The sequence below is a fragment of the Musca autumnalis genome, unplaced genomic scaffold (assembly GCF_047663935.1).
Source record: "Musca autumnalis isolate F117 unplaced genomic scaffold, ASM4766393v1 scaffold_1, whole genome shotgun sequence".
In the NCBI taxonomy this organism is placed as follows: Eukaryota; Metazoa; Arthropoda; class Insecta; order Diptera; family Muscidae; genus Musca; species Musca autumnalis.
In genome coordinates this window covers 216,522,173-216,548,705 of record NW_027411644.1, presented here as the reverse complement: position 1 = coordinate 216,548,705, position 26,533 = coordinate 216,522,173, and the positions used below count along the sequence as shown (strand labels likewise).

Below are 26,533 nucleotides of genomic sequence, written 5' to 3'. Positions count from 1 at the left end.
GTTTTCTCTCTCTTCGTAGTCTCATTCAATTCTCTATAACAGAATTTAATTCATTATTGTCGGTTGCAAAAATATGAAACTGGAGCAGAATAAATAAACATTGTGGAATTAATTAAAGTGATTTATAATAGAAAATAACAAGAAACTTCTTCACATTGCATATAGAAAGGAGGACATGGTTAATTGTGTTCGTTTGTGTTAATTATCTTGTTTAAATGCATATATGAGAGAAGTGCAGAACAAATATTTCAAAGTAAAGAAAAATAATAGGAGAAAATTTTTTGAGGAAGAATAACAACAACACAAGCAAATAAAAACGGTAATTGTATTGCATTTTTTGCAATAAAACGAAGAAGAATTAGTATAAGTACACACAACAAATATACATACCAAGTAATTGCAATTTTTTGTTGCTGTATTTTTGCGGTGCGGCGGTGCGGTTATGATTTGTTTTTGTTTATGCCTATTGTGTCTTGTCTGGTATGATGCTACAATTTAATGTTTTGGGTTTGGTTATGGTGGAATGGGGTGTAGGGAGCAACACAACAAAGGCCCTGCAGGAAAACAAAAAAAAAACGTAATTGTGAATGGTTTTGTGGATGAGGAGGGGGAGAAGAAACCACCAGCTGCAAAAGGAATTCAAAAAGGGGGTGCAGGGGAAGAAAGTCCTTTTTTCATTATATTCGGGCTTCGTCTGCTCGTTCGCTGTATTCACTGGTATAGAGAGAAATTTTTCAAATACTTGGGACAGAACGTATCTGCAAAGCCAAGGGAAAAGAACGCAAAAAAATTATTCGATAAAATAGACAAATTTTCACACACAAATTATTAAAGTGGTTGTTTCAAATTTGTTTATTTCTTTTCCTTCATTTAGTTAACTTTAAGCTATTCGAAAAAATTTCATTTGAAGAGGAAGCAAAATGACCAATTTAGAGAAACAACACGAATTGGTTAAGAACAGTTTAGTGCAATTTGTCAGTGCTCACATCCCAGGTGCTGACTTTAGTGTAGTCGATGAAATAGTGTTGTCGTATATTATATCCATTTTGGAGGAGGCTTCCCAGGATCCATGTTTTGATGTGGAAGGCTTTGTGGAAATGATGAGCGCCTATTTTGCGGAATTTTCTTCCATTGACCAGGGTATCATTTGCGATTGGATATATAAGTTGGCCAATGAACTGTTGGAACTGCAGAAAAATCCAGATAAACATTCGGCTGCAAATCTATCATTGAAGTATGTGGTTTTAATACATCTTTTTGAGATACATAGATACCTAAATGGTTTATACCTATCGTGTGTACTTTTCTCCATAGTTCACTTTCCCTTTCGGATATTATACCCGAATCCAAGTTGAGGGCCCGAAATTCATCATCTTCATCGGAAAAGGACGAATACCCGGAAAGTGATGAATATGTATCTACCACTAATGGTTATGATATTAATGCCATCTATAGCCAGGAAATCAAGATTTTGGAAGAAATGTTTCCCGATACACCATTAATTGAGGTAAGTACCATCTACCTATCAACTTTGCATGCCTTTTGAAGTTATACGCAAAGAAGCCTTAGAAGTTGTAACCAAAAAAAGATAAGTTGTAGTGCAATACAATCAATCAACATTATTCACACATGAAGATATTTTTTTTAAAGGAAATACCAATCAATGATACACTTTAAATTACTTTATCTATCCACAGTTGAAGTGTTTAGTAATTAAATAAAAACGTTTGTTAAGTTTAACGTTTTTAAATCGATTTGTAGTACTAACTGTGCTGTAGTTATTGAAGTTAAGTTGAATAGAACTGCATACTAACCGACCGACCCCACCCATAAAATGTGTAGATGCATTTTTTTCGCACCGAGTAGAAGACATGGATACTTTTGTGAGCCTGTTTTCACTTTAGACATCGTTGTGCTGTGGTCAGCTCGTCCACCTTACACTCAGAAGGTCTGTGGTTCGATCCCTAATCCGAACATCAAAATTTTCGGCGATGGCAAATCTCCTCAGTGTAATGCTGGCTTACGATTCTTCAGTATTTCTCTACAACTGGTGTCATAAGTTTCGGCGATAAAAAGTAGGTTCCATACTCATTCCCTTGTCCCCAAAGAGACAAAAAAAAAATCGTAAAAACCTTGCATTTTTTAATCTCCGCACAATATACCGGGGTTTTAGTTTGCTAAAGTATATTATTTTTTTTTGTCTCCTAAAAGTATGCAATATGTCCTACATTAAACTACTACAGACAATCGGATTAATCGGTAAGGCCATTCGTTTGTCGTCTTTTTTAATTCTGAACCTTCGGAATTCGCAGAATGAAGTTCGCAAAGAACCTTTGTTGCTGAATTGACACAACTTATACAATTCACAGTGAGCAATTTTCCGGAAAACCTAACCAAAACTTAAAAAATTAATCAATTTTAACCTTACTTTGAGTACTTATAGTGTCGAACAAAACTAAAGCACACCCTCAGTACATTTTTTTAAATTATATATTTTTTAAGAAAACAATCTTATAAATTTATTTTTTATTTTTCTTTTTATTTGTTTATATCTTTATTATTGGGAAACACACAAAGATACGGAGTTCAGAATTTAATAAACAGGTCGCTAATTTAATTTTTCATATTATTAACCATCATCCGCGTCATAAAAAGTGACATTTTGGTCCTTTCTCCTATAAATTGTGAGCATATCAAATGAAAATATTCTACAAATATGTTCGCCATAAAAATGTACTATATGTACTATAATATATAAAAACTCCATCGCTTTTCCAAACTCCAGAAATATTTAAAAATGAAAACACATTTTAGGGTTAAAGTCGTACTTCATCTGTGTTTATGCAAAATTGTCTCACAAACCATTATCTAAAAGAACAATGCTTAAGTCAAAAATTTTCTCCACTAAATTTCACTATAAGTCACCAAAGAAATTACATTCATATTTGCATTACCTACATGAAAATATCAGCATAAATTTTGCCAAAAAACAACATTAAATTTGAGTGGAAAGTTTCCTTGGAATCTTTGCACTTTAGGTGTATGATGTATTTGGCAATTTTACTGACAAGAATGCTAGGATTTTTATACCCTTAGCATTTATGCTAACGAGGGTATATACACTTTCATACGGACAAAATGTGTCTCATCGAAATAATGGTTTTAGACCCCAAGTATGTTTGGACGAAATGTGTTTCAGACAATTTGGAGTTGATTTAGCCATGTCCGTCTGTCTGGCTGGAGTGCACGATTACTCTCGAACGGATCAACCGATTCGGTCCAAAATTTGGCTTTCGTAATATTTTGTCCAAACTTAGTTTAAGTTCGCAGATGGGTTATATCGGTCCACTCCTTCCGGTACCTCCCCCACAAAAGTTCGGAAAATTTGTGTGCACGTTAACTCTTAAAGGAAGTAACCGATTGGGTCCATACTTCGCACATCGTGAAAATTCTACCAGGGGGTTACTCTCTATTGCGATGCGTAAGGAAATTAAATACATCTCTAATGCGTTTTCGTATCTCCTTTTGCAGGTATATTTGTTCCTTTTTCCTTTCTGGCACCGCCGCAATCTGTAATACAAAAGGGTATGTCAAAATCGTGCGTTAACGCAAATATCTTGCGCTAAAAAAATACCAAACGCATCGCAATACAGAGTAACCCCCCAGACTTAAATGATGTTCCAATATGGACTCAATCGGTCCACTCCTTCGCGTACCTCCCACACAAAATTTCGGAAAAGTTCAGTTTAGGAACTGCTCTCGAATCGCTTTGATTTTTGTTGTAGCAGCTTGTATTCACTGCCACGCATACGATGCTATAAGTTGCATCAGGGACAAGTCCATACTTCCTGAGAAAATAACCTGAAGAGTACAAAAAAAGTCCTATGACACCGTGTGTAGTGGTTGGAGCCCAAGATAACTCCGGTCCAAAATGTGGCCTTCGTAATATTTTCTAGAAACTTAGTTTAATTTCAAAGATAAGCCATATTGGTCCACTCCTTCAGGTATCTCCCCCACAAAAGTTAAAAAATGTTCGGAAAAATTGTGCGCACGATAACTCTTGATGGGAATGACCGATTTGGTCCATATTTACATATCCTAATATATCTACAAGATCTATATCTTGTAGATATATTAGGATATGTATATCTGGTTCGAATATGGACTATATTTGTCCACCCCTTCGGGTACCTCCCACACAAATACTTGGATAAATACACTTTAAGACCTGCTCTTGAATCACTTTGATTTTTGTTGAAGCAACTTGCATTCGCTGCCTCAATTACGATAGTAAAAGTTTTTTCAGGGGCAAGCCCATACTTCTTGAGAAAACAGCTCGTAAGTTGTAAAAAAACCCCCTATGGCACCATATGTAGTGCCTGGAGAGCTCGAACCGAATACTGCGTTCGTCCACACTTTGGATATTGTAATATTTCTTCCAATATTAGATGAAATTCGAAGGTGGTGCTTACAGGTCCTCTTCTTCCGGTACCTCCCCCACAAAAGTTCGAAAATATTCTCTAAAATGGTACGCGCGATTTCTCATAGATGTAGCAACCGATTTGGTCCAAACTTTGTTATGTTTATGTTCAAATTTGGGCCCTATCTGTCCAATCCTTGTGGTACCACCCACACAAATGTTCAACTATTTTGTGTGGTTCGAGGATCTTTTGGACATTATTACCGAAGGTTTTCCTAGTGGCCCTGTTTACAGCGATATTATGTTTTTCACAGGCTAGAGTGATAAAAAAAGCCCTATCTATCGATATCCCCGCAAATTTTTGAGCTTTAATCCTATCCATACTCTTGTCGGTTCATACGCCCAAAATTTTGAAAACCCCCTAAATGCATGTCTTTTTTGGGGAAAAAAAGTATTTCAATCCACACAGTCTGAGGGTATATCTCTGTCGGCAAGGGCGTAGCCAGGATCACATCTAGGGGGGGGGGGGCAACAATTTTTTTTTGTTTTTTTTTTTGGTGATGTGTATAGTTTTTACATACAAAATTTTAAACCCTTTATTTAGGTACATACCTAATGAAAAACAAGTAACAACTTCCACCATAAAATATTCTGAATTTATATGAAATATTTAGTTTTCTTTCCGTTATGAAAGTTCTGTTGGCCACGATTTTATGTGAATTGCGTAAACCAGTTACTTGAAATTTGGCGGTATCGTTGTTTAGGGGTATACCAAAACGAGGACCTACGGCGGCAACGACGAACACTTATTGCTAAATTGCACCCAATTTAGAGAGAAAATGTAAATATAAATAAAAATTTAGAATGGGAGGTACCCGAAGGACTGGATTTATTTGGACCATATCCGATTTGCAAATTTTGGACCAAATCGATTGCTCGCTTTGAGAGTTTTCGTTCACATGGCATTGGATGCCCATCCTCTTGTGGTTCGATCATAGTTATTTCTTAACAGATACATACAGTTGCGTTCAAAATAATAGGAGCGCCCATACAAAAAAAGAAAATTGTCAAAAAATATGGTTAAAATTACCCATTTTGGTTTATTTTGAATTTGTTTAACATTGTTGACATCCCAAACTTAATTCATCAGCAGAAATGTGGCAATCTGTTTTAAATTATTTACTGTTTACACCAACATTATAAATCGTGTTTAAAGTTTTTGTTCAAAAAAATAGGAGTGTGGAAGAAAAATTACGATAAAAATAGTTTTAGTTGAATTTAGGATCAAAATTTTCAATATTTTAGTTAACAGTAGTAAATCCAATAGATTTTATGAGATTTGAATGCTGTTTGAAAACAAAAGTCCTTTGGAGGTAGCCAAAAAACAGGCGATTGTCCTTGCAGAAATTTGTTCCATAAATTGAGCACTTATTGGGCAACTCAATGAATTTTGTAGACAAAAGCTTTAACGATTATATTTGTTTGATGCTATGGATGTTATCTCTAACAATATATAATGATTCGTATCCTATAAATTTGTGTATTTTGATCCTTGAGCAAAGTTTAAGACAGTTTACCTTAGCCCTTAAGGTAAGGATCGGCCAAAAAAGCGTATCTATAAGGAATTTATTCACCAACCAAATAATATTTGGAAGTCTTTAGGATGCTAACCTTGTGTACGCAATCAATTTTGCTTCTATTCAAAAAATGTTTAAAACGTGAACGGTTGAAATGTACATTGAACCATTTAGTGATAGGCAGGCTGGGATTGCACTATGGTTGGTATACGCCGTAATATATTTTTCAATATAAACTTACGTTTTTCACTCAAAAATACTTTATTTAGGTTAGCTTCATTAGAAAACTGTTTATTATACGATCCGAAACCTAATAAAAATAATCTTAGGCCAACTTCAAACGTTTGTCCTTAAAGTTTCCTTATCAACAAAGCGTTTTGAAAAATGTCTCATATGTGCCAATCATCCAATTATTCAAAAATGAACCATATAATGAATTCTGCGTGCAGTTAAGATGTTAAGGACCTCAAAACATCACTTGATCGAGAAATTAATGCCTTATAGATACGTTTTTTTATCCGATCCTTACGTAAAGAATTAATGGAAACCGGCTTTAACTTGGCTCAAGGGTCAAAATACACGAATTTCCGGGATACCGATCATTATATATTGTTCGAGATAACAGCCAGAGCATCAAAATACTCTAATCACTTAAATTCTGTCTACAAAATCCATTGAGTTACCCAATAAGTGCTCAATTTATGGAAAAAAAATCGCTGCAAGGACAATCACCTGTTTTCAGGCTACTCCAAAAGAACTTTTGTTTTCAAACAGCCATCAAATCTCATAAAATCTATTGGATTTACTACTGTCAACTAAAATATAGACAATTTTGATTTTAAATTCAACTAAAAATATTTTTATTGTCCTTTTTCTTCCGCACTCCTATTTTTTTGAACAACAAATTTGAAGGCGATTTATAATGTTGGTGTAAACCGTAAATAATTTAAAACAGATTGCCACATTTCTGCTGATGAATAAACTGTTGGGATGTCAACAATGTTAAACAAATTCAAAATAAACCAAAATGAGTAAGTTTAACCATGTTTATTCGACCATTCCCTTGGTGTGAATGAGCACTCCTATTATTTTGAACACAGCTGTATATCATACCAAGAATATGTTAATAATATGTAATTTAACGTACACACGAAATCGCTTAAAACGACATTGTTTATAACGTAATGTCGTTATCCAAAAGACGATTTGAATCGAAACACCCTAAGAATGCGTGATGCCTGTGTTTATCTGTTTAACCCATTTCGTCGTAATTAATGTTCGATTTTTCGAACAGTAAAAAAATGTTATGGATGAAAAAGGTAAAATTTTAAACAACTTTTAGTATGTATATTAAGTCTTCTCTGTCAGCAAATAAAAAAAAAATTCTTCCCTTGAAAACTTCCCCTCCTCCTAGATGGTAGGGGAGCATTTTCGAAGCCTATATTTTGGATACTTTTTTAAATTAATTTTAAAAAATTAAAAAAAAACATGACATTTAAAAATTAATCATGGTGAATTATTGCCAATACATTAAACCGTTTCACAAGACATAAAGAAGATGATTTAGATGCACAAGCAGGACTTTACATACAGATGTGCAAAGTTGACTGTTCGAAACAGATTCCGATCGGAATGGTTGCAATTCCGAAATTTCATTTCGATCGTTTTTGTCTTAGCTTCTTTAGATTCCGATCGATTTTGTGAAGTCAAAAAACTTAATTATTTATTTTAAATGCGAAATTAAATGTAAATTTGTTAATAAAACAACATTTTAATTATTTCTAAGTGTTTTTAAAGTGGCAGATTTAAACAAAATAAAAATACAATTCCGTTTGCAAAATCAAAAGTGGTTTCATTCCGAAAAATTCTTCGTTTTTCGTTTTCTGAAGAAGCTAAATACGGAATCAATTCCACTTTCGATCGGAATTCGTTTCTGTGACATGCCTGTAAATATTAAATTTCAGCCATTTCTGTACGATATAGCAAAGTTACAAACCATTTTCACCAATACATTCATACTATTCTCTATACATATTTAAAAATTTATAAATGTATTTGTGAAAAAAGTTTGTACTTTTGGTATTGTCTTGCCAATACTGGCATTTGTAAACGCAGGGTAAGTTTAAATCTGGAAATTGTACATTTACCTCTTTATTTGTTTATAATTTCATTCATAAGCTACTAATGCTTTTCAATTTTTCGACTTTACTGGACATATTACCGTTGTAAATTGGCAAAAAATGTACTGGATATTAACAATTTGATGTGTTTAGGTAATATTTATTTCAATCGGAATCAAATTTGTTGCCATAAATTTTCCATTTTTGTCCACGGGCGGAACCACAGTGCGATATGGCCCTTCGAACATAAACTAATTTTGGACCGATATAATAAAAACATCTTTAACAAACTTTTAATTTTGATAGACTATGTCAGTCAATCTATACTATATCGACTCAGAATTTTATCCTGATAACAAATATGTGTACTTTATAGGGTTGCAAATAAGGATTTCAATGCGTTACAAACGGAAAAATATACTCTCCATTCTATGGTGGAGGGTATAAAAATTGAATAATAATAATAATAATAATAATAATAATAATAATAATTGTTCCACAAACATCCCGGAAGAGACAAGGGAGGCTTCTCTCATATCAATGAGTGCACCACGATTCATATTAACTCAATGATATGGGACCTACTGTTTATCGCCGAGTCCGAACGGCGTGTCCTAAGACACCGCTTGTAGAGAAGTTTTAAATTAAAAATTGCATATCTCATGTATTTTTCAATAGAATTCAAAGTTTACTTACAAATAATAAATTATGTTTGGTATCTTCTAAACAGCTTAGAGCCGGAGGAAAAGCATTTTCCTATTTTTAATGCGTTTTTACACTTCTATGACTATAACCCAAACATTTGTTAACCGCTTTAAAAAAATATAGCTTATTCGAAAGATATTAGTCGTCCATTTGCCGTTATTAAATTAAAAAAACAGTTTTTTTATAATTTTTCAAACTTTTTTGACGGCTCTAGGGGGGGGGGACAGCTGCCCCTCCCTGCCCATAGCTGGCTACGCCCATGTCTGTCGGCAAAGCCGACTGATACTTTTTTACTTGTTTTTGTTAAAAAACTAACACTCGTGTGGGTTCTTTGAAGGGTCTATTGCGTTAATTTGGCCTTTTTCAAAATTTTTTATAAATCTTTAATAAAATGTTTTAAATCAAAATATTTTACAAATATGTTCCCCATAAAATTTTACTACAGGCCTTAGAATACATCAAAACTCTAAATTTTACCTTAGGGCCAAACCTATAACTCTGCGTGTTGCGTGAGCGTTCCAAAATACAAAAACAAAATTCATGTATTTCAATTTGAAACTTAACGGAGAAAGTGATAAACTTCACGGGGAGTTTTCATTTAGAATAACCCTCGATACGTAAGTCGATTTTTCTGCTGTCAGAAAGTTGTAAACGTAACTTCATATAAGTCAATAAATAAGTTATTTTAAGCTACATTCAAATTTTTAATACATACGCTGTATCGCTAGCTTATTATAAATTGCACGAATAGCTTAACTAATGGCCTGTTTCTCTAAGACCATTTGAATTCAAATTCGTACGAATTACCTCCAAAATTCTGTTGTTGTAGAAAATGTTTCTTTGATTGAGAACAAAAATGGATCAAATATTTTTCAAAACACCGAAGTTTGGTAGTAGTTCGAACGAATTTGCACTCGAACCGTCTTGGTGAAACAGTCCATGAGGTAGTATAGGTTAATTGCAGCGATTCAGACTTAGGCCATCTACAGTCATTATAGAAACTATTCGAACCCCAGAGTCAGGCAGCTGACACTAAAAGTTAACAGGTTGGTCGATGAGCATAAGCGGAACAAGTGGTTAAATCATCTGAAGTCACTCTTGAACCCTGTAAAGAAGTAAGATAGGACCTCAGTCACGTTTGGCGATGTTACGTTGACTGATCCAAAAAGGTGCGCAAGTTATTTCAATAGACAGTTTATCGAGTATCCCGAGAGTGACAGGGTGAAGAGAAGAGTACTACGTCGCATTAGATCTCTTCCTGTGGAGGACAAACCATCACAACTTACAATGGAATGTAATCAGGAACGCTAAATCATTCAAAGTATTGGGCACTGATGGAATGAATATCCATGCTAGGGCTGAAACAGCTGTATCTGCCGAGCGTCGAGTATCTCACTAAAGTTCTCAACCTGTCGCTGGCCACCCACATCGTTACCAAAATCTGGAAAATGAAAGCAAAGGTGAATCGTACAGACCGATTTCGAGTTTGTCGCCCGTAGTAAAGACCTTTCCGAAACGTCAGTAGCTTTATAGTCGTGCATGAAACTAGGGGTCTTAGATCGAGTTCCATACTAGAGTATTTTTATGAAATTGCAGTAGTGGGGAACTCGAACTAAGAACCCCTAGTTTCATGCATGTTTAAAAAGCTACTGACGTTTCGAACGTCAGCTATAGGTATCCAGTTGTCGTTCATCAGCATGGGTTCCGTAAGCAGCACAGAACGATAAATCGCGGAACGTCATCTCCACACATATATGACAAGGATTCAACCAGAGCAAGCCGTTTGAAAGAACAGTGGCGCTCAATTTGTCAAAAGCCTTTGATAATGTCACGCTGTTTAAGGACATCGAGCAGACAACCCTCCGTTCAAGGTTGAAATGATGGATAATCAATTATATGTGTGGACGTCGGTCGTACGTGGAATTCAGGAACTTCGGAAGTCATTAACGTATATTCCGCCCCATTCACACGTAACATATGTGGATGATTGTACGATTTTGGTGCCAGCTCCCTTCCCCAATATCATTTGTGAATGGCTAAATTACTATTTGACTGATCTTACCACCTTTTTCCACGCTAGGAATATGGAAATATCCGCCACTAAATTTACGGCCACTCTGTTCACCACATGGACGTTCGAGATCAGAACAGAGTTGAATATCATGATCGATGGTAGCGGAATTCCGATCACAAACTCTAGGGGACACTTTCGACAGCATGTTTATGTCGTCCCCGCATGTCACAGCTATCTGCGGGAAACTGAGATGTAAGAGCAAGGTCCTCAAATCTCTGGCCGGCTTGGTTGACCACATATAGGTTAGGTTTGGGGATGTGCAGCCACTAACTTGTGACTGCGTCACTCGGAGACCTTCCGGTCCATTGTGATCATCCAGTAGAAAAAAGAGGAAAATGCTGCAAAGAAAAGAGGAGGTGGAAAAGAGAGGAGAGAGGGAAGAAATAAAAAGAGGAAGTTATTAAAAAATAAAGAACAAATAAATTACAAGAAAGTTTAAGAGGGGAGGAATAGTTTTAGAGAAGGAAAAAAGTTTTATTTTGATGGTAGGCAGAATAATAGAAACATCATTTACGCGTTCAGGTTGCGCTGTCCCAGCCACTTCAGATTTTTGATGATGTTGTAGATCACAGCAGGTTCCACAGTTGAGTAGAAAGTTAGACACGATGGAAAGTGAACACCTACTAATCTATGTCGTCTACGAGCCAGGGCTTGACAACGACACAGGAGGTGCTCGATCGTCTCCAACTCCTCCTCATCCTCACAGAGTCTGCAATAGTCGGTAATAGTCGGTAACATCCTCATCCCATTTGATGGTAAAGGCCCTGATATATCAGTGTCCAGTGATGACTCCCGTCTTTACTCTTACTTCAGCTTTACTCAGGTTCAACAGAGAGTTCGTTCTTTTGACTGACAGAGACGGCCATATGGATCTTGACACAATGCACCTACATATGTTCATTATGCCACAATTCACTGGCTCTTTCGTCAGAGAACGCTTCAATTTTTTGGAAGAAATGACAAATGGGTTGTTTGATGGAGTCAGCGATAGCTAGATCTGTAGACTGCGATCCTCGTCTAGCTAATTCATCTGGTCTTTCATTACCCAGATAGTCGCGGTGTCCTGGTACCCAGCATAGCCGAAAGCCGTTAGTTAGCGTTCCCGAGGCTGATCTACACTTAAGGACGACATCGGATTTGATGTTGCAGGATTTGATGCGTTTAAGAGTCGCTTGACTATCCACAAAGATAGTCACCGGTTCAAAGATTACTGCTTCCAAACTTTTTATCAATTCCGCTGCCTTCCAAATCGCGAAGATTTCAGCCTGGATGACACTACAGTTGCTGTCTAGCAAGAGATAGCCTTTCACAGTAGACGCCAGCCCCGGTACCTTCCTCCATCTTGGAACCGTCAGAATAAAAACCCAGACCGTCCAGAGGGGGGTTACTGCGGTTCCAGTCGTCTCTACTAGGTATAACGACGTCTATATCGTCAAATCTCAGGACTGGTGATATATAATCGCTCAGTTTCCCGCGTTGGTTTACATTTATACCTGGTTCGTTCAGGATACATCCATGCCCATAGGCACAACCGCGCCAGAGATCCTGTTCATGCAGCCGTAGGGCACTGCTAGTTGCCTCTCACTTAATGCTGAGACTCAGTGGTTTTAAGTTTAGCATTGCGTGGTGCAATGGTATGCTCACCCGCCTTGCACACATAAGGTCGTGGGTTCGATTCCCCGGCCAGACAACATCAAAACACTTTTCAACGGTGGCAAAATACCCCTCAGTAATGTTGGCGACATTTCCAGAGTATTTCAGTCATGAAAAACTTCTCTACAAAAGTGGTGTCTTAGACACGCCGTTCGGACTCGGCGATAAACTGTAGGTCCCATATCATTGAGATAATATGAATCGGGGTGCACTCTAGAGTTGTGCCAAAGGAACTATTTGGAACTATCTAGTTCCTTTCGCAGTTCCAACGGCCCACATTTTTTCTTTGAACAAACTGCGTATACTTACTATCACACGTTATATTTCATGATGTTACTCATACGTTTTGGAACTGGTACAAGGAACTAGGAACTAGATTGCCCAACTCTAGTGCACTCATTGATATGAGAGAAGTCTCCCTTGCCCCTTATGGGATGTTTGTGGAACAATTATTATTATTATATTGCGTTCAGAGCAGCCTGTGGTGTGCTCCTGGTGGCCCCAGTTATGAGAAACGCGGCAGCTCTTTGCACCTTGTCAAGTCTACTGGATGTCGATTTTTGGCGCAGTGAGTGCCACCAAACAAGAGAACCATAGGATAAGATGGGTCTAACCACGGTGTTATACAACCAGTGTATAATCGATGGCTTTAGACCCCAACTTTTCCCAATAGAATTCTTACATGAATAAAGTGCAATCAATCCTCTCTTCGCCCGCTCCTCAGCATTCCTGTTCCATCGCAATTGACAGTCCAGGATTGTACCAAGGTACGAGACAGACGGACGGCTAGATCCACCTCAAATTATCTGAAACATATATTGCCCCACTATATGTGTGATCTAGAATCAGTATTTCAATGAGTCACATTTATGATCGTGATAAAGTGAACATATAGAGGATATATAAATGTATCATTTCATTTTTAAAGTCTTGATTTTTTTAAATGGAAATTTATGAGCTCGATACCATAATTTGTGACTCTTTTACAGATAAAATATTGCATTACCATTGCAAATGGCGATATTGATAGCGCAACCCAAACTATATTACATCGTCAGGACACTGGACAAAGCCTAACCGATAAAAGTCATACAGTTGCACGTAAAAATGTTGTGGCCAATGACACGGAATTGAAAAATCGCATTATTGCCAGGTAAGAGACGACATTCGTTTGAAGATCATGCTTGTTTTTATAACAAAATTGAATTTATTTTCCCTGCCATTTTCCAGATATTCCTATGTTGATAAAGATTCGGCCAAACGTGAGTATAAACCAATGGCACCCAAAACCGAACCGAAAAAACTGGTACGTTATAGAGATAATAAGATCGTATCACTAAAGGGCGAACGTTATACTGAGGTAAAACGCGACGAAGAAGCTGAGTTAAAAAAACCCAAAAAGCCAATTCAGCCGTAACTAAAGTTGAAGAAAATCTATTACAAATATTTTATAAGAAAGCTGAAGCTCGACAGCTTATTAATACAGCACTATGCTATAGCAGCAGCATATGCAAACAACAATTGTGTATCTATTAAAGATATCAACAACAACAAGAAGGGAGTGCAAGACGAACAAGAAATTAAAACAAAAAACAAAAACAATTTATATTTAAATTTAAGTCACTTTCAAAGTATTATAGAAAAATTAGTGTTTTGTGTAACCTCCTCCAACCCCAAATTCTTCCCCCTTTATAATAATGCTCCTATGATAACTACTATTAACCACCATAATGACACTTGCAACAGAAACCACAACAACACCACCACCAAAAACATTATTATTATTGCGGCAACTTTAATGAAAAAAGTTGTGGATAATTTAAATAATCTCCTAAATACTAATAACATTACAAAAGCACATAATGAAAACATATTATTAGTAGCACCACTACTATTACATCAACATATATTTATAACACATTTAAACATTGACAAAATGTTGTCGTCTAAGCAAACAAATATTAAGAAGGCATTTTTGAAACAATTTTATGCAACAGCAACAAAAAATACACTTGCAACAACACTTGGCAATGGCATACAACAACAGCAAAAATATAAACAACTAAAAGAATCTCTTAAAATCCTAATTAGGCTTCCTTCTTTATATAAAACTCAAAGATACAGCATCAACGTATACCCAAGACAACAACCATCAACAAGATTAATATTATTATTATTAGAAGGAGTAGAAGAAGAAGAGCCACCAACAACACCATCACCATTATTAGAATTGTATCAACTCCACCATCACCATCAACAACCATTACCAAAGTTATTAAAGCGGCAATTATTTGTATTATTATTGTTAGTAGTAAACCCAATTGCTGGAGGAGCAGTAGTACCAGTCAGCCTGGCAAAAGGTCTTTTCAAGCAGTTTGTTGTTGTGATAATTGTTAGTATAATTGATTTTATGCCCATTTCAAATGGTGTTTCTCATTTGGTAAGACATTTTTGCAAAACATTTTTGTCTACATTATTTATCATATGTTCCTTATTTCAAATTGCATTGTATTGTTGTTTATTATTATCATTGTATTTTATAAGAAATTCTTTAACAAAGACTTTAACTTCATTGTTGTTGTTGCTGCCCTCTAGCAGCATCACCAGCAAATATTTTTGTCGAGAACACAAACGATTGAATATTTTATCGTCATCATCTTCATCATGTTCGAAGATTTCTAATGAAAGTGGACTATTTTTTAATTCTCCTCATTATGATCGTCATGGTCATAATTCCCATTATCATCATCTTCATCATTATTGTTATCATATTTTGTCACATTTATGAGTTCTCTTTATAACAACAGTGATTATTAGTTGATTTTACAACTATCCCTATGTTATATTTAATAGAAACTTATGACGACAGATTATCGTATGTGTGTTATATTCGTTAATGCGTCGATTTAATGGTTACGCGGATAGGTTTGCTAAAGAATCTTGTAGAGGAAAACGGTAGCAATGTTTTGAAATGGATAAATTGAATCGATGATTGTTTATGTAGGTTGGCATATATCTCCAAAAGTTCCTGTAAATGATTTATATATGAAGGTTGGGACATAGATATCGTTGGGCGCAGGAAAACTTTTAAAAAGGCATCCCCCAAAAGGTCCTGTATAGATAGAAGATCTCCTAAATGCCTTCTATGGATAGAATACATCCTATAGATCTTCTTTCTAAAAGATCTTCTATAGATAGAAGACCTTCAAAAGGTCATCTATAGACATAAGATCCCCAAAAGGTATTTTATAGATTGAATACCTCTTAATGATATTCTATAAATAGAAAATTCACCAAAAGGACTTCTATAAATAGAAGATCTCCTAAAGGTATTCTATCTATAGATACTCTTTTGGGTAACTTCTATCAATAGAAGACCTTTTGAAGGTCTATCTATATATGGCCTTTTGAAGATCCTGTGTTAATAGATCTTTTGGAGATCTTTCTGTAGAAGGTCTTCTATCTATAGAATACCTTTAGAAGGTATTCTATCTATAGAAGACGTTTCGAAGATCTTCTATCTATAGAAGACTTCTAAGAGGTCTTCAGTCTATATAGGACACTTAAGAGGTCTTCTATTTATATATGACATTTCGCAGGTTTGCATCTATAGAAGATCTTTCGGAGGTATTTCTGTAGATGTCCTTTATTAGGTATTTCTGGATGTCTTCTATATAAACAAGTACTTTTGCCTATATAGAACACCTTATGGGGATCTCCTATCTATAAAAGATCTTTAAAAGATCTTCTTTCTGCAGAAGGCCTTTTGCAGGTAATTTTATAATTTTACCTTAAACGACTTCTACGGAAAAACCTCCAAAAAACTTCTATAGATGGAAGATCTGTAAAAGATCATCTATAGATAGAAGACATCTAAAAGGTCTTCTATCTTCAATAGGTAGTCCTCTATCTATAAAATGCCTTTTGGAGATCTATCTATGGAAGTCCTTTTAGAGATCTTATATCTATAGAAGTCCTATTCAAGATCTTCTACCTATAGAAGTCCTTTTGCAGGTCTTTTATCTATAAAAGATCATTTGGAGATATTTCTGTAGAAGACCTTTAGGAGGTATGCTATAGATAGAAGACCTACTAAAGGGCTTCTACAGATAGAAGTCCTCCTAAAGGTCTTCTATAGATATAAGACCTCCTAAAGGCCTTCTATAGATAGGAGACCTCCTAAAGGCCTTCTATAGATACTAGACCTCCTAAATGTCTTCTATAGATAGAAGACCTGTAAAAGGTCATCTATAGATAGAAGACCTCCAAAAGGACTTCTAAAGACAGGAGATCTCCGAAAGGTCTTCTATATACGGAGACTTTTTATCTATAGAAGACCTTTTGGGGGCCTTCTATGATGTATAGAAGACTTTTTGGGGGCCTTCCATCTGTAGAATACCTTTCTGGTGTTCTATCTATAGAAGACCTTTTGGGGTTCTTCTGTTTATAGAAGACCGTTGGGGATCTTCTATCTTTTTTATCTTTAGAAGACTCTTAAGAGGTCTTCTGTCTATAGAATACCTTTTGGAGGTCTTTTATAATTTTGCCTTAAAGGTCTTCTACGGAAAAATCTCCTAAGGGTCTTCTACAGAAATACCTTCTAAAGGTCGTCTACAGAAAGACCTCCAGAAGACTGTAAATGGAAGAGCACATAATCAGCAATCTCCGAGTATATCGAAATAGTGGTTTTAGATCCCAAGTATGTTTGGACGAAATACTTTTCAGTTAATTCGGTGTCGATTTAGCCATGTCCGTCCGTCTGGCTGGGTGGCTTTAGCGCATCATAACTCTCGAACGGATCGTCCAAAAATTAGATCAAGTTCGAATATGGTGTATATTGGTCCACTCCTTCGAGTACCTTGCGCACAAAAATTTTGTAATATTCACTTAAATGCATTTTAAGGGCTGTCCGAGAATAGTTTTAAAACTATTACCGAAGGTAGTCCTAGTGAGCCACACACTGACATATTTATTTTCGTGCGCGAGCCCATACTTCGGGAGATAATAGCCCGAAACTGCAAAAAAAAAAAAAACACGGATGGAGTTTATGCTTCTACGTAGGTTTAAATGCTGCTACAACAACAACAAGAACTGATGGAGCATATCGGCCCACTCTATCGAATACTTTCCCCACCAAAACTAGTTTTCACTGAAATTAAATATACGAGTATGTTCGAGGATCATTTTAAAATTACTACCGAAGTTAGTCCTTGTGATCCTGATTGCGTCGACATAATTTTTTTCGTGTGCGAGCCCATACTTCCCCACCGTCCCGCAAACGGAGTAATCGACACTTCCTAATATTTTTTCCATACTTAGATTAACTTCGGGTACCTCCCCCACAGAAGTTCACAAATGTTTGCTTAAATTGCTTATTTAGGAAATATTCAGCCTTTATTTAGGTTTATTCGTGGATATATAGTCTTTTATAAGTAGAAAATCTGTCGAAGCGTGGTTCTGCCCGAGTTACGAAGGTCTGGTTAAAGTAGTCGTAGTCAAAATCGGAAACTGTGCCTCGCTGGAGCTCTTAAAATGAAGTAAAATCCCAGCAAACCAATCGTACCGACATCTTAACGAAATCCGAACAAAATTCGGACGCTAAGTCCGATGTCTGATCCGAAATCGTAACGATATCTTAACGAAAGTTATATGAAGTGGTTGACATAATTTCGGAACGACATTGTATCGATTTCCATCCGATTTCGTAACGAAATCTGAAGAAAATCCTTGGGAAATTCGGAAAGGAAATATCTTTCCGACATTCGTTCCGAAATCGGAACGAAATCTGTACAAAATCTGAACTATTACCGCTCTGAAAAATCGTTTAGAAATCGGAACGAAATCTGAACGACGTCGCTTCCGAAATTGTTCAGACGTGTCGGACATCCGACATTTGGTTTGCTGGGATGGCACCTTTCTACTGTGTTCTATGCCGAAACAGCATTAGGTCTGTTATAAAAATCAAGACCCACTTTAATGTTCAAACCTAACCTCAATAACGAATATCACACACATATTAACTTTTTCTTCTTTTAGAGAACAAGAAAAGAAAAATTGATAACAAAAATGAGCTCAAATAGACTTATGCAACTGTAATAAAATGATATCAAAAAATAACTCTAAATATATTTTTTTAATTTTTTTTTTCTAGGTTATATTTTCTAAACAAAAAGTATTGAAATAACTAAATTTAAGTAACTCTTTTTTAAAAAACAACAACAAAGAATTTATGTACATTTATATATTTATTTAAAAAATGAACAAATAGCATATAAATGCGATTCAAAATCGTTTAAAAACATTCATTAAGCAACAACAACAAAAACAATTTATAAAATCAATTATACTTGGAATTTGAGGTTTTGATGCAAAATCCTCCATACTCCATCTCCTCCTCACACACACATGATGCAAACTCTAGTCCTAGTCTTGAAAGACATACTACTTACATTCATAATAATATATTTTGTTTTTTTTTTTTTTTTATATTAAATTAGACCAAAAAATAATGTCATTAATTATTATTTTAAATTTTACACAAAATTAACGACAACATAAAATTGAAAAAAAAAAAATGAAACTTTGGTGATGGTATTAAGAAAGAAAATAATGGAAAGAAAAAAAAACAAACAGGCGTTTCTTAACGAAACTTTAACTAACAACTAATAATGGTGCTTCTCTAGTTAAAACAGAAAAAAAAAAAAACAAAATAAATCCAATAACAATATTCAACAAACAATTCCTATTACAAACACATAACGAAAGAAAATGTAATCTCAAACATTTGCTAACAGAAAACATTCAAAACCAAAACAAAAATTTCGCATTCAAGCATAATTATCCTCCCCTTGCCACATTGCCACCCACTCAACACACACATACAGACAGAAACAAGACACTAATTATTTTCACTTATAATAATTTTTAAAACTGTTATTCATTTGTATACTTTGTGTTGTTGTTCTTGTAATTTATTTAACGCCATTGTGTTGTTTTTAAGTTGTAAGCTTGGATATGTTTCAGTTGTTGTTAAGAATCAAGAATTAAAAAAAAAAACAACAACAAGTTATGTCAACTTTGCCAAGGATAATTGCTAATCCTTTGAAGAGTACTTTTCTTATCCCCCTTTCCAATTTTGAATACTTTGCATTTTTGATATGAGGGGGTCATCTTCGTTCATTCATACGATTCGATACGTTTAATAATAGCAATATCGGTATATGGCTGGTACGGTTCGCGATTCATATGAGGTCGATATTCATCGTTAACGACGATTGGACCGTAGATCATTCAATGATATTTTCTCTCATACACAATCACAAGTACCCGTGCGTCAGATCAACATATTCGAATGTGTGAAATATGGTTCTAGTTTGGTCTGATTACTTCATCAAAGTAGCATCACATGCTTGCCAATATTATTCTTCTTTAACCCTATGTTTTTATGAAGCATCACCTACTAGCTTAAGTCGTTTCCGACAAAAGAATAAATAATGTTTGGGCCAGAAATGACTTATGCAAGAAAGCCAGCCGCTTGTGTACCGAGCCCTTATTGGTTACAAAGCCCCTTATACACTTTATATGATAACAAGTAAAAAAGTATCAGTTGGCATTGCCGACAGAGATATACCCTCAGCCTGTGTATATTGAAACAATTTTTCCCAAAAAACGCATTTTAGGCGTTTGAACCGACAAAAATGTTGATTAGAATTAAAGATCAAACGTTTTGCGGAGGAGATACTAAACGGAATGGATCGACATTGACCATTATGGAAATGGATCTCCAGCCACTACATATGGTGCCATAGGGGGTTTACACCCTTCGGGCTGTTTGCTCAAGAAGTATGGACTTGCCACTGAAAAAAAACTTTTGCCATCGTAATTGACGCAGCGAATTCAAGTTGCTTCAACAAAAATCAAAGTGATTCGATATCAGGTCTTAAAGTGAACTTATCCGAAATTTTGCGTGGGAGGTACCAGATGGAGTGGACAAATATAGTCCATATTTGAACCTGATCTATATCTAGTAGATATATTAGGATGTGTAAAGTATGGACCAATCCGGCCACTCCCTTCAAGAGTTACCCTACGAACAAATTTTTCGAACATTTTTGAACTTTTGTGGGGGAGGTACCTGAAGGAGTGGACCGATATGACTTATCTTCTAACTTAAACTATATGTGGACAAAATATTACTAAGGCCAAATTTTGGACCTAATCGGCAGATCCGTTCGAGAGTCATCCTGCGCTCCAACCACCTCACACGGTGTCATAGGGGGTTTTTGCAACATTCAGGCTATTTTCTCGGGAAGTATGGACTTGCCCCTAAGGAAACTTGTACCGTCGTATGGGGGCCAGTGAATACAAGTTGCTAAAACAAAAATCAAAGCGATTCGAGAGGTGGCCCTAAACTGAACTTTTCCGAAATTTTGTGTGGGAGGTACCCGAAGGAGTGGACCGATTGACCCCGTATTGAAACCTTATCTAAGTCTGGTACACACTTTACGATGGGCAAAGTATGGACCAAATCGGTTACTCCCTTCAAGAGTTATCGTGCGCACAAATTTTCCGAACATTTTCAAACTTTTGTGGGGGGAGGTACCGGAAGGAGTGGACCGATATAGCCCATCTTCGAACTTAAACTAAGTTTGGGCAAAATATTACGAAAGCCAAAATTTGAACCGAATCGGTGCATCCGTTCGAGAGTTATCGTGCGCTCCAGCCAGCCAGACAGACAGACGGACGGACATTGCTCAATCGACTCCAAATTGTCTGAAACACATTTCGTCCAAACATACTTGGGGTCTAAAACCGTTATTTCGATGAGGCACATTTTGCCCGTATGAAAGTGTATATACCCTCGTTAGCATAAATGCTGAGGGTATAAAAATGCGCTTCATCAATTTGGTCTGTTCCAGTACTGCAAAAATCTACTAATTTTGACTATTTTTTCGATAACATAAAGGAAAAAATGTTATCGTAGTAAAAAGTAGTAGATTCTTGCAGGTTCTGGAACATAGCAAATGTTTTTAGACCCCATATATGTTTGGACAAACGGATCAACCGATTTGGTCCCCGTAAAATGTTGTCCAAACGTAGACCAAGTTAAAATATGGTCAATATCGATCCACCCACACATAATTAATTTATTTTGCTTATAACTACAACTCTCAAATGGATCAACCGATTTGGCCAACATTTGTTTCTCGTAATATTGCATCGCAGACATCGGCCAGTTTCGATTATAGTCTGTATAGATCTACTCCTTCGGGCACCTCCCGCACAAAATTTTACAAAAGTGCTGTTTAAGGACATGTTTCGGCATGGGGTCATATCGATCCACTCTTTCCGATAGCTCCCCCACAAAAGTTCAAATTTTTTCACTATAATGGTGCCTACGATAACTCTCGAACGGGATATATCCCACACAAAATTCCAAAATTTTTGGTACAAGTTCAGTTTAAGGACATTTCCCTGATCGTTTAGATTTTTTTTTTACATTTTTTTCGGTGATCACCAAGTTCCAATATGGGCCATATCGATCCACTCCTTCGGGTACCTTCAAAACAACATTTTAATGTATGTTTATTTCAGCTAAAATGATGGCCACAATAACACCCGAACGGATCAATCGATTAGGCATTAATTTTGTTTTTAGTAATACTTCATCCAAACATAGATCAGGTTCGATTATGGACTATATTGGTCTATTTCTTGGTATCTCCCAAACAAAATTTCAATATTTTTAGAGCTAGTGCAGATAATGGCATGTCTTGGATCGTTTTAAAATTTTTGTACAGGTTGTCCTCGCGGACCTTTTTTACAACTCTACAATTTTTTTCGGGGCAAGTCCATACTTTCTGAGGTAATTGACCAAAAGCTCCTACAAATCTTTGCCAAAACCAACTAAAATGACTGATGAGCATGATTACTTACGAATTACTTACATCATAACCCATTTTCCAAACGTACATCAAGTTCCACGAAGGTCTATCTCGGACAACAACTTCGGGTACCTACCTAAATTTTCGCTTAAGTGCAGTTTAAGAGCTGTTGGAGGAGCGTTTTACATTTTTTCGCAGCTGGTTATTCTCGCGGTCCCTATTACTAAGGTACAATTTTTCGGGGCAAGTCCATATTTCCTTAGATGATGACACAAAAGACCTAAAAACACCTGCCGGCTGAGCATGATTACTTACGATATTGAGTATTTAATATGGCCGAAACTTTAAAAAAAAGCCTCGTAAACTTCTTCTAAACTGACATCAATTATCAAAAAGTTCTATTTCGGATAACACCTTCGGGTACCTCCTTCACAAAAGTTCAAAATTTTCGCTTAAGTTCAGTTTGTGGGCTTTTAGAGTATCATTTTGATCATTTTTTTGCAGCAGGTTGTCCTCGGACCTCTGACCCTATTACAACGTTACATTTTTTCAAGTACCGTCCATACCTTGCTCTAAAAAGACCCTGCCTCCAACATCTAAAATGATTGATGAGCACGAAAATTTGCACATCGTAAAATCGGACACCTTCCGGTATCTCCATCACATAAGTTCAAGATTTTCGCTTAAATGCCGTTTAAGGACTGCCCGAGGATTGTTTTGAAAATTTTACCTGTTTACAGAGATTCAATGTTTTTTCGTGGGCAAGTCCATTCTTCCTGATATAATGGTCCAAAAGCATTGAAAAATCCTACGCTGAACAACAACATTGGCTGAAGGGCGCGATACGGAGTGACTCACATTGGTCCAACTTTTGCACATCGTAATATTTCTCCCAAACGTAAATCAAACTCGAAGATATACTTTATATATTGGATAACACCTTCCGGTACCTCCCTCCAAACAATTCAACTGTTTCGCTTAAATGCAGTTTAAGAGCTGTTCGAGAATCGTTTTGATATCTTTATCGTAGCTACTCCTTGTGGTCCTGTTTACAGTGATATAAAGTTTTTCGCCGGCAAGTCCTTGCATCCTGTCTGAAAACTTTAAAAAATACTACGGAACCAACAAAAATGGCTGATGGGCGTGATTCACATTGGTCCAATCTTTATACAGCGTAATGAACGTAAATCAAGTTCGAAGATATTCTATATCGGACATTTCCCTTAGGTACCACCCTCATAAAAGTAAAAATTTTTTGCTTAAGTGCAAAGGATGTTTAGAATTTTTTTTTTAAAGGTGGTGCATATTTCCAGGAGCTCCTACGCTGACCAATTAAAATGGCTGTCTGGCACGACTCACAAAATAAAATCCACTGCCAAAATGTACAATCTCTGGTCAGGTATCTCCTCCGCAACAATTTAATTCGCTTTAATTCGAATCAAATTTATTATCAGAATATCCGCATTTATTCGGAACACCCTCAATCGTTATGATAAATGTCCCAAAAGTTTATCCTACAGAAGTCGCATATTCTATAGCAGGAGCCTACTACGAATGTCGCCTATTATTTAAGAGCCTACTACGGAGATCTATTCTATAGAAGTCTACTACGGTTAAGAAATTTTCTATTCTGTGGGAGCCTCGTAAGGAGGTCGCTTATTCTATGGGAGCCTCCTACGGAGGTCGCACAGTGTTGCCGCTTCCATACAAAAGTGGACAAAAATAGAAGGAGTTGACCTAGGTTGATGAATTTTTGCAAAAGTACTTATAAGGGCATAGGAATGAACAATTCCAACTTTGGTCCATATCGGTTCAGATTTGGATATAGCCCCCATATATATCTTTCTCCGATTTTGCTATAACTCGGTCAATTTTGATCGGATAGCCTTCAAATTTAATATGTAATATTTTCTTGGGCCCGTGAGTAGCTCTACCGATTCTCACAAAAATCGCATCAGATTTGGATATAGTCCCCATATATATCTTTCCCCGATTTTGCTATAACTCGGTCAATTTTAATCAAATAGCCTTCAAATTTTATATGTGATATTTTCTCCCCTCAATAGTTTCATTGGTTTTCGTAAAAATCGGTTCAGATTTGGATATAGCTCCCATATATATCTTTCCCCGATTTTGCTATAAATCCCTCAATTTTTGATGAATAGCCTTCAAATTTAACATGGTATGTTTACTCAGGCCACTGTTCAGTTTTACCGATTTTGATTTGATTTCGCAAAAATCGGTACAGATTAGGATATAGGCTCTATATATATCTTTCACCGATTTTGCTATAAATCGATCAATTTTTGAAACATAGCCCTGAAATTTAACATGGGATGTTTTCTTAAGGCCTTTTTCAGTTCCACCGATTTTGACAAAAATCGGTTTAGATTTGGATATAGCTCTCATATATATTTTCACTAAACACGCAACGATATTGATTAAATAAGAAAATATGACGTAATTATCCGTACTTGAGTGACATCGGGCGAAATTATATTCAAACCTGAACCGATATGGACCAAAGTTGATTTTTTTCATTCCTGTGTCCTCATAAGTACTTGCAAACATTCATCAACCTAGGTCAAAGATAAAACTGAACAGAGGCCTGAGGAACATCCCATGTTAAATTTGAAGGCTATTCATCAAAAATTGAGCGAATTATAGCAAAATCGTGGGAAGATATATATGGGGGCTATTATATCCAAATCTGAACCGATTTTTACGAAAATCGGTGAATCTATTCAGGGGCCTAAGAAAATATCGCGCATAAAATTTGAAGGCTATTTGATTAAAATTGACCGAGTTATAGCAAAATCGGTGATAGATATATATGGGGGCTATATCCAAATCTGAACCGATTTTTGTGAAAATCGGTGTAGCTATTCAGGAGCCTAAGAAAATAAGACGTACTAAATTTGAAGGCTATCCGATCAAAATTGAACAAGTTGTAGCTAAATCGGGAAAAGATATATATGGGGGTTATATAAAATCTGAACCGATATATCTCAGAAGGTTGCAGGGATGGGCAGAAAGTTTTTGCAAATTTTTATTTGGAAGAGATGTCCAATTAACGGAAAACAAGAGCCGAGGTGGCAACAGGTGGCAATCAAAAGATCTGCTCTACTAAATAATAAGAATTTGAATTTTTTTTATCAAATTTAAATTTTGATTTCTTGATAACGGTACATTGCCCACGTGCAGTTGATGTCAACTTTTTGTACTAAAATTTTATATTTATAGCCCATCCAAAACTTTTAATTTTATCAACAAACTTTTAAGAAAATGTTATTTTAAAAATTGTCTAATTTTCATATGATTACCGCTTTAGATTACCTGGGAAATATAACTTCATTATGGATGCACATATCGACAAAATTCTTTCAGATTCGTTGTATGGGATGTGTTTACTGTAAAAAAATCATGAACATATGTAAAAATTAACATCACAATTTTTGATTTTTGTCCACGAGGCAACACTGTGGGTCGCCTCTTCTATATTAGCCTCCTACAGACGTCGCATATTCTATAGGAGCTTCCTACGGAGGTCGTCTATTGTATAGGAGCCTCCTACCGAGGTAGGCTATTATGTAGACGTCTCATATGGAGGTTGCATTTTATATGGGAGTCTCCTACGGAGGAACCTACATGCAAAAAAGGCCGCATAGTTCTGAAAACCTCCTAAAAACATAAATTTCGGGGAAGAGGATTTTGGTATGTGAATTCGCACAGGCTACGGGTAGTATATATGTATCTGTCAGCAAAGTCGTTTGATTCTTTTTTACTTCCTTTTTCTTGGGATGGAATAAAGTAATGACTTTTATCATTCAAACGATTGAACGTGACATTGAATATTTATGCGACGCCAACGCACTCGAAATTTCCTCAAAGATTGTCCATGAAGAACGGCTGGATTATGCGTGGATACTTATTTAATTCGCATCTACCCAATAAACTTATCTACAGGGCATTCTTATCAGATTCGCAATCTGTGAAGCCAAATGATAACATTCAGTTAAGTTTCCCCGAAGGTCGTATGCTTCGGATAGAGGTAAAACATTTAATTAATGTACTTTTATCGTTGCTTTATCGGTTAAAGA

The 26,533-nt window shown here is 36.0% G+C and overlaps 1 protein-coding gene across 1 annotated transcript; it reads left to right on the top strand.

Moving 5' to 3' along the window:
• The first annotated feature begins 5 nt into the window (after window positions 1–5).
• LOC141389113 (CUE domain-containing protein 2-A) lies at window positions 6–14,602 on the top strand. Its single transcript, XM_073960165.1, has 5 exons — window positions 6–319; window positions 875–1,234; window positions 1,315–1,507; window positions 13,539–13,702; window positions 13,780–14,602. Exons 2-5 carry the CDS (start codon window positions 921–923, stop codon window positions 13,964–13,966), a joined length of 858 nt encoding a protein of 285 aa, XP_073816266.1. The 5' UTR covers window positions 6–319; window positions 875–920; the 3' UTR covers window positions 13,967–14,602.
• Window positions 14,603–26,533: the final 11,931 nt, after the last annotated feature.

Bases quoted from the DNA above. Each gene is read 5' to 3' on its own strand.
- LOC141389113 (XM_073960165.1), top strand. From the start codon at position 921: ATGACCAATTTAGAGAAACAACACGAATTGGTTAAGAACAGTTTAGTG. The intron at 1,235-1,314 runs GTATGTGGTTTT...TTTTCTCCATAG, and splicing joins GCTGCAAATCTATCATTGAA to TTCACTTTCCCTTTCGGATA. The intron at 13,703-13,779 runs GTAAGAGACGAC...GCCATTTTCCAG, and splicing joins AAAAATCGCATTATTGCCAG to ATATTCCTATGTTGATAAAG.